This window comes from Streptopelia decaocto (genome assembly GCF_964273445.1).
Source record: "Streptopelia decaocto genome assembly, chromosome: 5".
Classification (NCBI taxonomy): Eukaryota; Metazoa; Chordata; class Aves; order Columbiformes; family Columbidae; genus Streptopelia; species Streptopelia decaocto.
This window is the reverse complement of record NC_138659.1, coordinates 72,451,560-72,465,851: the sequence shown is the minus strand read 5'-3', so window position 1 is coordinate 72,465,851 and position 14,292 is coordinate 72,451,560. Positions and strand designations below refer to the sequence as shown.

General features: G+C 52.7%; 1 protein-coding gene across 1 annotated transcript in view; it reads right to left on the bottom strand.

Moving 5' to 3' along the window:
- INPP5A (inositol polyphosphate-5-phosphatase A) overlaps positions 1-14,292 on the bottom strand; it is a 219,139-nt gene that overhangs the window by 88,520 nt on the left and 116,327 nt on the right. The window contains exons 7-8 of the mRNA XM_082054376.1: positions 6,370-6,422; positions 1,074-1,193 (exon numbers count right to left, since the gene is read on the bottom strand). Of these exons, the coding sequence (XP_081910502.1) occupies positions 1,074-1,193; positions 6,370-6,422 (173 nt within the window). The remainder of the gene's footprint in view (positions 1-1,073; positions 1,194-6,369; positions 6,423-14,292) is intronic.

Genomic DNA, 14,292 nt, shown 5'->3' with positions numbered 1-14,292 from the left:
GTACCACCCACCCAATGAATCGACCCCTAACACCATTATATAAACGGTGACGTTATTTATATCAGTGATGACACACAAATGCCGTGTGAGCTGCCTCCTGCTCCCAGCGAGGCCTGAGATTGAACACCGCGGGGTTTAACGCCGGGGCCGTGGAGCTCGCGCTGTACGCGGAGAGGCGCAAGAGCTGGGTTTGTCCAGGTCACGGAACAGACTGCTACGGGAGGATGTCGCTGCTGGGCAGTCACAGAAAGGACAGCAATGCACACCAAAAGATGAGGGGCGGTGGACAGAAGCTGCTTCGAGGGAAAGTCTGACTGAATATTAGGGAGAAAAAGTTTCACGAGGGTAGTCAAACGCAGTAATAGGCAGGCTGGAGAAGCTGCGAATCACCCTGCGTGGAGCTTTGCAAAGCTCAGCTGGATAAGCCTTGAACAACCTGGTCTGAGGTTGAAGTCAGCCCTGCTCTGAGCAGGAGGACCAACACGGGACTCCCAGAGATCCCTTCCAACCAGAATTATTCTATTATTCTGTAACTAAAACATACTTGATTGGAAGCTTTATTAGACTCCACATAGACCAAAAAGAAGCTAAGCTAACTAACACATTTAAAAAATAAACCTGCTTTATACTCTACAAGTTTTGGTGACTTTAGAGAGATTCGTCAATCTCGGTAATTTACCTCAGAAGTGTCATACATGGATCTGTAATCAGTACTGTATAGAAAACTCTGATAAGAAGCGACCATTTTCAGTTCACAGAGTAAAAATCTCTAAATTTCTGAGTGTGCCTTTTGAAACAGTATCACACAGTATCACAGTATGTTTGGGGTTGGAAGGGACCTCAGAAGCTCATCCAGTGCAATCCCCCCGGAGTAGGAACGCCCAGGTGAGGTCGCACAGGAACATGTCCAGGGGGTTGGAATGTCTGCAGAGAAGGAGACTCCACAAGCCCCTGGGCAGCCTGTTCAGTGCTCTGCCACCCGCACCATGAAGAAGTTTTTTCTCAACAAACATTCTTTATACGCTGCTCATGAACACAGAAGATTGAGAGAGGCAGTAAAGGCCAATACATACCTATCAAGTACATAGCCAAGAGCCTTATGCCGTATTCCTGAGTAAACCGATGGGCTTGTTTCCCAAGCAATTAAATTGGAAGCATCATGGAAAAGATGAATGTTTACCAAGTCAAAGGCACTATGACAAAAAAGAAGGAAAAAAATGATTCAGGATAAAAGAAAAAAACATTTGTTGCATCAGCAAAGCATTCAACATAACACTTACTGTATTCTCGCTTATGTTACTGCAATATTTACTCACACAGACTGTGCAAACTAAGCTATCATCATCAGAAAATTGTCAAAGACTGTCATCAAACTTCTAGCAACTCATCCGCAGGTAAGACTGCACCCAGGCTTTTGCTTAAAATACACACAATATGAAAATGTAAAGCTATTTGTCAGTTACCGTTCACAGAAATCAAGCAGTATTCTCTCGCTAAAATATTTTTAAAACAATTGCATGTGTAAACAAACAACTTCAAATTTATAAAGCTGTATCTAATTACCTAGCAGAACTGCGGCTCTGCAATAAACAAACCGAACTGCTACTGGCAGCAGAATTTCACTGACAGTAAAGGCTAAACCCCAGCAGCACCTCCCGCCCTGGGTGAGAACGCCAAGGCGACGCTGGCCAACTCGCCCACCCCAGCAGGAAGAGGACACAGGACGTTCAGCTCCGCCCGAGCCCGTGGGATGAGGAGCCACCCTCCGAAAGGCAGTAAAATCAGCAGAAGTTCCCAGCTTTGCTCCTGAGGTGACGGACGGAGGCGCGAACCCACCCTCCCGCTCAGCAGCGAGGCGGGGCCGGCCCGCGGTGCCGCTGCCCGGCGCCCCGGCACCGCCAGCACCAGCGGGGTGAGCGCGGCCGGGCTGCGGGACGGACACACCGCGGCCCAGGAACGCTGCCCGTGCCTGCCTCGCGGCATGGCCCAGGCTGGCACAAGAGAGCTCTGGAAAGAACCACGTTACTGCTCTGGAAGATTTTGGCTTGGCTGATGACAAGAGAAGCGGGGATATTCTGGCAGTTCTTCCTTCATCAATGAAACCAACTTCAAACCCCTGTGAAACAGAAATACCTTCCTTTGCCCCCCTGCATAAAAGCCGAATCATAGACTCACAGAATGGTTTGGGTTGGAAAGCGCACTTTGACGACCATTTGGTCCACCCGCAGCCACGGGCCGGGACACCTCCCGCCAGCCCAGGCGCCCAGAGCCCGTCCAGCCGGGGCTCTCAGGGCCTCCATCCTCTTGTCAGACCCTTTCTGTACTGAAAGGCCGCACCCAGGTCTCCCCGGAGCTTCTCTTCTCCAGCTGAACACCCCAACCCCGGGCCTGTCCCGGCAGAGCTGCTCCGGCACCGGGGCGGTTCCGCGGCTGCTCCAGCACCGGGGCGGTTCCGCGGCTGCTCCAGCACCGGGGCGGTTCCGCGGCTGCTCCAGCACCGAGGCGGTTCCGCAGCTGCTCCGGCCCCGCTCGGCAGGTCAGGACTTCCTACAGTCACTACGTGTCTGCTCTATTTTCTTGTCCACTTGTGGTGACAGCTTTTTATAACTACGCCCTATTCAGTGTTAATGCACAAGTTTCTTGACACAGGGGCTGGAATTTGCTCGGAGACTGCACAACTGATTTTGGCTGATAACAGCATTTTTAACAATAATAACACCCCAGGCCTTAGAATGTACCTGCACACAACTATACTTATGTACCTTCACACAATCCCACTGTTCACTGTGGCACAAATCCTTCACACAGAAGGAATCTTCTGTTACAAACATGACCAGACACGGACTTTCCTCTCGTCACCCGTGTTGATCGCAGGCAGTGTGTCCCCTCCCCGGCCGGCCAGCCGTCCCGAGCTGCGCGTCCCTGCTCACAGGCCACACGTCAGAGCAGCAAACACAGAGCTGTCTGCCTGCTACGGCCAGACTGGCTTTCTGCTTTATATTTGCTCTCCTCGGGGCTTTTTGCGTCCAAGAGACCTGGTCTCCATTTTTAAAAACTTGTCTTCTCATTGCTTTGCTATCAAGCTCCTTTGGTGATGGGACACGGTGAGTCACAATGAAATGAGAACTTGGGATACTCTTTTTCACACGGGTTCAGCAACACCGCCACCCCTCTGCCTCCCAACAACAGCCCCGTGAACAGCCCCGCGTGTGCAGAACTCCCACGTGCTGCACTGGGGGCAGGTTTTTCTGTTTCACCGGGAAAGGTGTCTGCTGCGAAGGTCCAGAGGGAACGCTGACGAGGTGGCACCGACAACGCCACGGTTTGGACAGGAGGTCTCTCCAGCACCCGCAGAAAGGGCTGTGCACAGGGAGACTCCCCGAGCACGGCCGAGTGGGGCACAGATTTGGACACGGCAAGTGATGGCAGTCGAACAGCAAAGGGGTGACAAAGATGCACAGGTCACCACGCAGCCGGCCTCCTCCAAAGGTACCGGTGGGGTTTTTGGCTACAGGGAACAGCGTATCCTGCTGAATGATCTCACAGGGATCATGAAGTAGTCCTACTAACCTTCGTATTAAGATACATAATAGCTACAGAACATGATTAGGAGATGATGGCTTGAGACGCCTATTCCCGTCTGTCTGAAGGACGAATGGAAAGAATCCCCGTAGGAGACTCGGGTTGTGAACTCTCCTCCTGAGTGACGGTATCTCTAACCCATCCCCATCCACCTCAAAACTGCTTGTTCTTTAAACTTGCCAATGAAGGACATTCTGCCCCCAACGTCCCTGTCCTTAAAAACACCTTTCATCATGCCACCTGTTTTCCTGCCAGTGGAACTGATGTCCTGCTGCCCTTGCGCAGGGACGCGGGCAGCACCCGGCTCCCGGCTGTGGGGAGACACATTCTTCAGCTCCCGCTCCGATACTCCTGCAGTTCCTGCCCCTCCTGTTCTCTTCCCGCTTACCTAAAGCTCAGCGCTCAGAACAAGACAGAGCATCCATCAAAGGCCCTGGCAGCACTCCGTTAAATCATGGCCACACCTTCCCCCTTCATGTCCTTCACATGATGTATCTATAAACACATCTCAGTAAGATAATAATGAACAACACGCAATTTCTTCTCCCTTGATCGGTTCCTGCAGCATGGACAGTGAGTCGGTTGTTCCCAATATTGTATTTGTGCTTTTGAATTCTCCTCTCAGAGTGCAATGCTCTGCACTTCCCTGGCATTAATCCTGCAATCCTGCTTTCTCTAAAACACCAAACCTATTTTGATTGCTGTTCCCAGGTTGGTGACATGCCTACATTTTATAAATGTATACTCTACCCCATCCTCCCTACCAAATATAAACTATATTTAAGATTGTAACATGTTCGGGGCACCATCTTGCACCCATTAACACAACAGCACTAAGAACTACTGGAACAGAAATAAATACCACCAGCTGCCCCAATATTCAAGACACTTAAAAAAAAAAAGCGCTAAGAAAAAAAAGAGTAAATGTAGTTCTGTAGTTCTCTTTTATTTTTTCTTAAAATGGCATCTCCCAGTGCCCCGAGATTCCTTAGCTCTTGGTCCACGCCTACAACAAGCGAAGGAAGAATCGGCCGGACTCCCAGAGGAGCCTGGCCCGGCAGATCACTGAACCGCACGGGAGGAGGAACAGGACACGTCTCTGAAATCCTCTAAGGTCACTTTTGGGGGTTTTTGGAAGCCCCCTGGTTTGGCACAAGGTACGTTCTGCAATGATGTTTTCCTAGGCAGGGAAAGTCAATAGCTCCCTCCGAGGATTCACAAAAAGTATTAACAGGTCTCCTGGCTATGTTTTTATTGAGCTATCAGTATGCAGAGATGTATAGATCAAAAGTCATGATTACGAAAATGGTCAGAACTCTGTTCATATGCATATGCACACAGACGAGGTTTAAACCCTTATCATACCATGAACAGATACCTTATGCACTATAGACCTAATTAGGTGTATTTTCTAACCCCTGTATTTTCCATAATATTTCACTTTCATTCTCCAGAAACTGTTCACAGTAACTTGCCCCTTCAACCTCTCATTGGCAACATCTGAGATCTTGTTAGATCACGTGGATCATCACCACACGCTACACACAACTACCACCGTAACTCACCCCTTCCCAGAGCAGAAAAAGCTGTGAGCCTCCTCACTGAATTCCCAGCACACCCTTAGGAAACAAGCACAGCACACTGTCTGACCAGAACGCCTGGCTCAGACTGCTCCTGGCGAGAGCCGCCCCTCTAGCGCCAACCTGCAAGGAAGCCTTTCCTTTACATCTGTCTCTGAAGAACAGGTTTCCTTGGAAAGTCCTGAAAATAAGCCCACATTCTTTCTGCAGAGAAGAAATCTAAGAAGATAGGGGAGACAGAACCTGGAAAAGCCATGACAGAAGAGGAAAGGCCAGATTAGCAACTGGTGCTGAACAGCCACTGCTGCAGCCCTGCTGCTGGAATCACACACCACGTCATACGGATCTGGAAAAGCTAACAAGAACCTACATTATCCCCCAGCTGCCTGTCTGGTTTCTGGGTCAGAAGCCTGTAGAAGGGGAAAAGCCACTGCTTCTGTTCCAGCAAAAGCAATACAGTAGGAACCAGTCTGAAAGAGCTGTGTTCCTTAAGGGTAGGGACCCTCCCCTGATCCAGTGGCAACCGGACCGGGGTTAAGTCTGGCTCATGGAGCTGACGGAGAAGAATCTCCTTCCCCAGCAGGCCCAGGGCTGGGCGGCACATTCCCGGGCACGGGTGGCGTCCTGCACGAGCAGCTCTGGGGACACCTGCACCCCAACGTGGGGACTGAGCAGCTCTGGGGACACCTGCACCCCAACGTGGGGACTGAGCAGCTCTGGGGACACCTGCACCCCAACGTGGGGACTGAGCAGCTCTGGGGACACCTGCACCCCAACGTGGGGACTGAGCAGCTCTGGGGACACCTGCACCCCAACGTGGGGACTGAGCAGCTCTGGGGACACCTGCACCCCAACGTGGGGACTGAGCAGCTCTGGGGACACCTGCACCCCAACGTGGGGAGTCCTGGTCACTGACACCCAACCTCTGTGATCATGTTGGATTGCTTAGGACCTGAATTATCCCATGCTAATTTCACATACATATTTACATACATACTATGGCTATCAGGATCACATTTTGCCAGGCATCATTACAACTTACTGAGCATTACATGCTCAACAAATAATAAAGCAAAATAAACATTTTGCAACCAATCTTTCTATGAATAGACCAATGTGTATATACGAATACCTTATTTGAAACAGTTGTTAACAAATCCATACATAATATAGACATAATGAGGAATAACTTAAAGATGCAACTTACCAATCAGTAATACACCACCTTGTTCGAATGAAACCTTTTCTGGACCACTTGCACTGAAAAATAAACACATCAGAATCGGTCACCTTAGGTAAAGCAGTACTGTGAATGAGCCCACACAGAGAACAGAGAGAAACCAGGTGCTTCCATACACTGTAACTACATATCAGCTGAGATACCTTGAAAACATATCTTGTGCCTCTTAAATCCTGGAATTCTTTCTATTTTTGGTCCTGCAGCAGTTATAAACTTAGGAGTAAAACTAATATAAGCCCCGGTAGTTGCTTATAGATGAAAGATAACCAATTAGGAAAGCTTTACAACTGTGTTTACGCTTCGCCTAAACCAGCAGAGTCTTCCTGCCTATGCACAAATGTCTCGGCTTCTTTGTAATTTTACCTGAACTGTAAAATGTCATCAGAGATTTACATCAAATTAAAATGAAGGAGATGTGCTAAAAAGCTATTTCTCCTGCTGAGCCAACCCACCCAATATTTCTATAAAAGTTAAAGGGAATTTAAATAATGATAAAACATTACATTTATCAAAACTGCGATGTCCACGAGGAAGCCACAAATCAGCTCATGCCAACGTATGGCACTTCTGATACAGCAAAAAGGTGTTTTTCAGCACCACTCCTGAGCTGCTGCCATAAATCACAACCTCCCACTAAAAGACGTGATTCTGCATCCTATTTGTACACTGTTAACAATGCATGTGGGGTAGGCTAATGTTCTCTGGTAATGAATATTGCACCAGACAGGCTTAAATAATGATGCCAATGATTCTGCAGCAAAGACTGGAACTCCTCGTTCCGAATCAGGATCCCCCAGCAGAGCACCCTGGTCAGGGCTGCTGGTCCCTGGGAGACCTGTCAGGCGCATTTATCCGGCTCTATGGGAGCTCACAGTCCCCACCGAACTGTGAGTCCCTCATGCTGCTGAGACAGCGAGGTGCCTGCAGACCACAGCCGCTGGTCTCTGCGGCCAGCCAGGGCACGGCTGGGGGGCCAGCAACCACCGGTACACACGCAACCAGCAACCAGACACCAGCACACCTGTTCACCTGCAACCAGGACACCAGCACACCTGTTCACCTGCAACCAGGACACCAGCACACCAGCAACCAGGACACCAGCACACCAGTTCACCTGCAACCAGACACCAGCACACCAGTTCACCAGCAACCAGGACACCAGCACACCAGTTCACCTGCAACCAGGACACCAGCACACCAGCAACCAGACACCAGCACACCAGCAACCAGACACCAGCACACCAGTTCACCTGCAACCAGGACACCAGCACACCTGTTCACCTGCAACCAGGACACCAGCACACCAGTTCACCTGCAACCAGGACACCAGCACACCTGTTCACCTGCAACCAGGACACCAGCACACCAGCAACCAGGACACCAGCACACCAGTTCACCTGCAACCAGACACCAGCACACCAGTTCACCAGCAACCAGGACACCAGCACACCAGTTCACCTGCAACCAGGACACCAGCACACCTGTTCACCTGCAACCAGGACACCAGCACACCAGCAACCAGACACCAGCACACCAGCAACCAGACACCAGCACACCAGTTCACCTGCAACCAGGACACCAGCACACCTGTTCACCTGCAACCAGGACACCAGCACACCTGTTCACCTGCAACCAGGACACCAGTTCACCTTGCAACCAGCACACCAGAAACCAGGACATCAGCACACCAGTTCACCTTGCAACCAGCTCACCAGCAACCAGCACCCGGGACACCAGCACCGAGCTCACCAGTTCACCAGCACCCAGCTCACCAGTTCACCCGCACCCCGCATCTTCCTCAGCCCGGCCCCCTGCCTGATCTACACATCTCCTAATCCAATACGGTCTCTGCTGTTCACGGTTTCTGTGATGATTGTGACAGCACAGTTACAAGTTGAGATTTGGCAAAATGTCAACATTTATTCAAAAGCAAAACAATGAAAAAAGTTAAATGCTAAAAGCATTCAAAATTGGCTTAAATCTAATCTCAATCAAAAAAGGAGAGCTCTGTCATTTCATTCTTAAAAATAACTACATTGAACTTTTAATCACTGAAGAACAATACATACAACTGAAAATCAAATAGTCCAAGCCTATGATGTGGCCCAAGATAATGTCTTCAATCAAGCTGTCATTTTTCATTTGCTATTTTCCTCTTTGGCAACACAACAGGTGCTTCCAAAGATGCAGCGTTACCACAGGGCCAAGTGGATCACGTTGCTCAGAGCCACAACCCGTTGGGTTTGGAGCATCTCCAAGGCCAGTGATCCCACAACCTACGGGGCCTCTCTTCTCTGTGTGACCCCCTGGTGACATCCTCGGCTGACCGGAACGCCACCGGAACCCGCTGCCGGTGGGACTCAGCCCGGCCAGGTTCCGGCCGCCTCACCTGCGCCCACCGGGTCACATCACACAGGACACTGCACCCAGGCCCTGCTGGGGACCACGTGTGGGACATCGCAGCCCTGCCCGCCAGCAGATCTGCTCCATCGCCTTCCCACCGCGAGGACAGGCCTCCCGGGACCCTCCTTCCCGTGCTCTAGAAGCAGCTGTGACGCTGGTGTTCCCAGCCTCAGCGACCTCTCCCCTCCCGACGGCAGTGACGGGCCTGGCAATGCCACCAGCCCGCTCCCGTTGTCCCGCGGCGCCTGCCTGCTGCCCGGGACCACGCGCCCACCATGGACACAGGGCCACCAGCCCCCGAGTCCCGCTGCCACCACCGCCCGCTCCCCGGGCTCTGCAGCAGCCACCGCAGGGCTCCACTGAGCTTCCATCACCACCAACCCCACCAACCCCGCCAGGAGCGCGCCCAGCCCTCGGCTCTGCCCCGTCTCCTGTTTCACGCACGCTTACGCTGATACGAGCCAATTAAAAGGTATTTGCAACACAGTTTGTACTTCATGACATGGTAGAACACAGGAATTTCTTACAGTAGCTTGGAATTTCGTCACACATACACCGCAAACATTGGCTTTAAGGGCCGCAGTATGTATTAGAGGCTATTCTGCCCAATCTTTAATAAGTGTGACTGGAATTCTGACACCTCTCTATTAGAAGTCCTTACAAAAATATAAACAAAAAATTCACAATTTGAAAGCCTGTAGTTACATTCCACCAGCCTTTCCTTTGTGAATAGAGTCTCTCAGGAGATCGTGCTGACCTTTTAAAACCCCCCAGAAACACCACCTATATAAATAACCTCTGCTACATCGGGTAAAAGGACCTCCAGACAACATTAACATGAAGAGAGAGGTTAGAGAGGGCTAATGTCAAAAAGCACTGTGAGCAATAAGTAATGCACACAAACCATGATTGATAATGACTAGCACAGAGCCTTAATTCATCTTTTCTCCATCATTTTACTGAGAGGGACCATATCAAATTAAATAGTGACCCAGCAAGGGTTTATTCCGCCATACAGAGCAGGGGCACGAAGACAGATGAACGTGGCCATGGCTGCGGTGTAATTGCCGCTCGAGAGGAGCGGCGGGTTGGGCTGGGGAGACGCGCCCGCGGGCGGCGGGGGCGCCGCACGCTCGCCCTCGGCCCCACGCACAGCGCAGCTCCTCTCTGGACCAGAGGACAGAATTACAGGATTTAGGCTCCTGCGTTGCCAGGAGTTTGTGCACAAACTGCTCAAAGCACTTTTCTCGTTTCCCTGCATTTCAGAACAAGATGCAGTATATGGAGCCCAATCACGGCAAATCCAGCCTTTGAACACTATGAAACACTGTAACAGCACTATCAGTCATATTTTTACTGCTAAAGATTTTTAAAAGTCATTACATAAATTTAAAAGTCTGAAAAACAAAGTACCTATGGCAATCATCAAAAAACATATGGTGAGAGCTTAAGGATACAAAGCCAATCCACCTAATGATAAAGCCTGTTATGTAGTGTAATAATTTAATTGATCGTTTGCTTTTTGACATAGTGCTTTCATTATCCTTTATTTAGCAGTATAAAGAATTTAGTAAGAATATATATATCAGCAGACCACATTTAAGTGTCTGTGTATGATGTAAGCAAATATAAGAAATATGTGATAAAACTTACACTTGCTCCACTTATTTTCCCACACAAAACCACTGGACACACGCCAGCCAGGAGAGCGCGTCGTGTCCTCACTGGAGTGACCTCCGAAGACAGAGCTGTAACGGCGAGCAGCCTGGGAAAGGAAGGGCCAGCTCCTGTTCGTCTGCAAGGAGCCGCAAGGCAGGGCCGGCACGCGGGCGGCACACGGGCAGCACACGGGCGGCACACGGGCCGGCACACGGGCACACGGGCGGCACACGGGCCGGCACACTGGCACACGGGCCGGCACACGGGCCGGCACACGGGCGGCACACGGGCGGCACACGGGCCGGCACACGGGCCGGCACACGGGCACACGGGCCGGCACACGGGCGGCACACGGGCCGGCACACGGGCCGGCACACGGGCGGCACACGGGCGGCACACGGGCGGCACACGGGCGGCACACGGGCCGGCACACAGGTGGCACACGGGTGGCACACGGGTGGCACACGGGCCGGCACACTGGCACACGGGCCGGCACACGGGCGGCACACGGGCGGTACACGGGCGGCACACGGGCCGGCACACTGGCACACGGGCGGCACACGGGCCGGCACACGGGCCGGCACACGGGTGGCACACGAGTGGCACACGGGTGGCACACGGGCCGGCACACGGGCGGCACACGGGCCGGCACACGGGCCGGCACACGGGCCGGCACACGGGCCGGCACACTGGCACACGGGCCGGCACACGGGCTGGCACACGGGCTGGCACACAGGCCGGCACACGGCCGGCACACGGCTGGCACACTGGCACACGGGCCGGCACACGGGCCGGCACATGGCCGGCACACGGGCTGGCACACGGGCACACGGGCCGGCACACGGGCCGGCACACGGCCGGCACACTGGCACACGGGCCAGCACATACTGGCACACGGCTGGCACATGGGCCAGCACACGGGCCAGCACACTGGCACACGGGCTGGCACACGGGCCGGCACACGGCCGGCACATGGGCCAGCACACTGGCACACGGGCCGGCACACGGGCCGGCACACGGCCGGCACACGGCCGGCACATACTGGCACACGGCTGGCACATGGGCCAGCACACGGGCCAGCACACGGGCCAGCACACTGGCACACGGGCCAGCACACTGGCGCACGGGCCGGCACACTGGCACACGGGCCGGCACACTGGCACACGGGCCGGCACACTGGCACACGGGCCGGCACACTGGCACACGGCTGGCACACGGGCTTGGGGCACCGGCTCGGTAAGAATTCCTTCCTCTGCAACAGCCCGATTCAGGGTTGGCAGGATCTAAATTTTATAAACCCAACCCAAAATATCACAGTCATTCTGTGGCTCATTCCACTTTTTCTGAGAATGCAGAGAGTCATTACAAAGTTCCACAAAATAGTCATTAAAGGTAGATAATTACACTAAATAGAAGCTATACTATCAATGTAATAGCACGGTGATGACGTGACACAGATCCGCCAATGACAAGGCTACGTGACCTGTCCCGAATGACGAGCTCCAAACCCCGACCCGGCGCCGTGTCTGCGCTCTGGGCAGGTACGGCCAACACGCATCTCACCAGGTTCTCTTCCAATTTAGATTTTCTTCAGGACTTCTCTATGCAGCCAAACTGTATCATTGTGGGAGCACACGACTCAAAGCAGCAACACAAGCAGCAGTGGGTCACTGATGTGCTTTAGTATTTCCAAATACGGTATTTGGAAAGAAGAAGCTTTTGGAAACAGCGCTTAAGGAAGACCTGTGTTGAAGAAGGAGAGAGAAAACTGTTTCCTATGGCAGATTTCAAACCGACAATCTCTATTTTGACTTCAGCGGACAGTCAGTAGCTGATCCGCCCCCCGTAAGCCAGCACAAAACCCGCGGGGGACACGGTCACCCGCACGCTCCCGAGGGATCTGCGTCTTGGAATGGCAAAAATACCCCTCCCTGGTGTCCCACACAGGGATACCACATCTTTCACCTCAGGGTATTAAGTCTCTTCTCAGAGCCTCTGTTAATAGGATTCCTTTAGCAGCAGATGGATTGTGAATACAGGCAGTTTCATCTACTAAAAGACAACATAAATCATCATTGAGAAAGGAGAGACCGCGGTAAGGTTATCACCATACAGCCTTCCCCGTGAAAGGTTTGCATTAAAGCATTAGTGAAATTAATTCATCTTTCATAAGAGCTCTGAGCAGTATCTGTGATCTATGATAACAACCAATTTCTCACTATGGGGAAAAAAAAATTACTCAGGGCTGATAGACTACACAAATGTGCTTTTTCAATGGGTAGCATTATGTGGAGTGGTGCTCCCAGCGGCGTCGTTGGAGGCTCACGCGCGGCCAAGAGGAGCCATCAATCACGGCAGAAAGTTTTGTTAGTTTTATATGCACTGCGCTGTAATTATTTTGAATTGCATTATGCCTCAATCATTGTAATTACTTTTAGATCATCCTTAAGCAGCAGTAATAAAAGGAATCAGTCTTAAGCCACTTCTCACACAAAACATTGCAAATGTGATACGAGAAGTCTGGCTACAACACACACGAGCGTGTAAACGGAGCGTTTGGCCAGGGCCACTGCCCGCGCATTCTGCTGTGCCAACCCACATTTTCAAAATACTCATTACTTTGTGGCCTTTAAATTAGCACTTCTATCACCAACACTTGTCTAGAAAGAAAAGAGGTGACAACAAGATTAATTTTAGCTTTAAAAACAGAAACACGTATGTGAGAACCCAAACTATGCCAGCGCTGGCTCTTGGATGTTTCTGTGACCCACGTGTGCTCGAGACTCCTTGGTCTTCAGGATAAAATGAAAATCTGCCTACTGTAAAAACCACCCCAATTCTTCTCTAACTCTTCAGTTCCCATGGAAACGCGCTGGCTGGGCCTGCACCGCGGGCGGGGACGAGCGTGGAGCCGCAGAGAACAGCCGTGAGTCACAGAGAACAGCCCGGAGCCGCAGAGAACAGCCGTGAGTCACAGAGAACAGCCCGGAGCCGCAGAGAACAGCCCGGAGCCGCAGAGAACAGCGCGGAGCCGCAGAGAACAGCCTGGAGCCGCAGAGAACAGCCGTGAGCCGCAGAGAACAGCCCGGAGCCGCAGAGAACAGCCCGGAGCTGCAGAGAACAGCGCGGAGCCGCAGAGAACAGCAGCGCTGCCCGCGCCCTGCACAGCCCAGGTCGTGCTCTGCCCGCTGCGGCGCCCCGCAAACGGACCCCGCTCCGGGTCCTGCGGCACCACCAGCACCAGCTGTGCACCGCAGGAGCGGAGTTCAACTCCCGAGGTGCTCCAGGGACCTGCTCCTATCTTAAATGGGAGTGTTTGTGGGTTTTCTCTTCTCCTGTTGATTCTTCCTCCAGGTAAAGAGCATCCCTGCCAATACCAGAACACGGTGCTTCTCCTTAGGAATGTCATTTAAGGCCCTGCGGCCGTCACCCTGCTGCCGTCACCCTGCTTGCTGCCGTCACCCTGCTGCAGTCACCCTGCGGCCGTCACCCTGCTTGCTGCCGTCACCCTGCTGCAGTCACCCTGCGGCCGTCACCCTGCTTGCTGCTGTCACCCTGCTGCCGTCACCCTGCGGCCGTCACCCTGCGGCCGTCACCCTGCGGCCGTCACCCTGCTGCCGTCACCCTGCTTGCTGCCGTCACCCTGCTGCAGTCACCCTGCTGCAGTCACCCTGCTGCAGTCACCCTGCTGCCGTCACCCTGCTGCCGTCACCCTGCTGCCGTCACCCTGCGGCCGTCACCCTGCGGCCGTCACCCTGCGGCCACCGTCCCCTGCCGCTGAGGAGAGAAACGCACCCGAGGAACTGCCCGAAGCTCCTTCCGAATGAC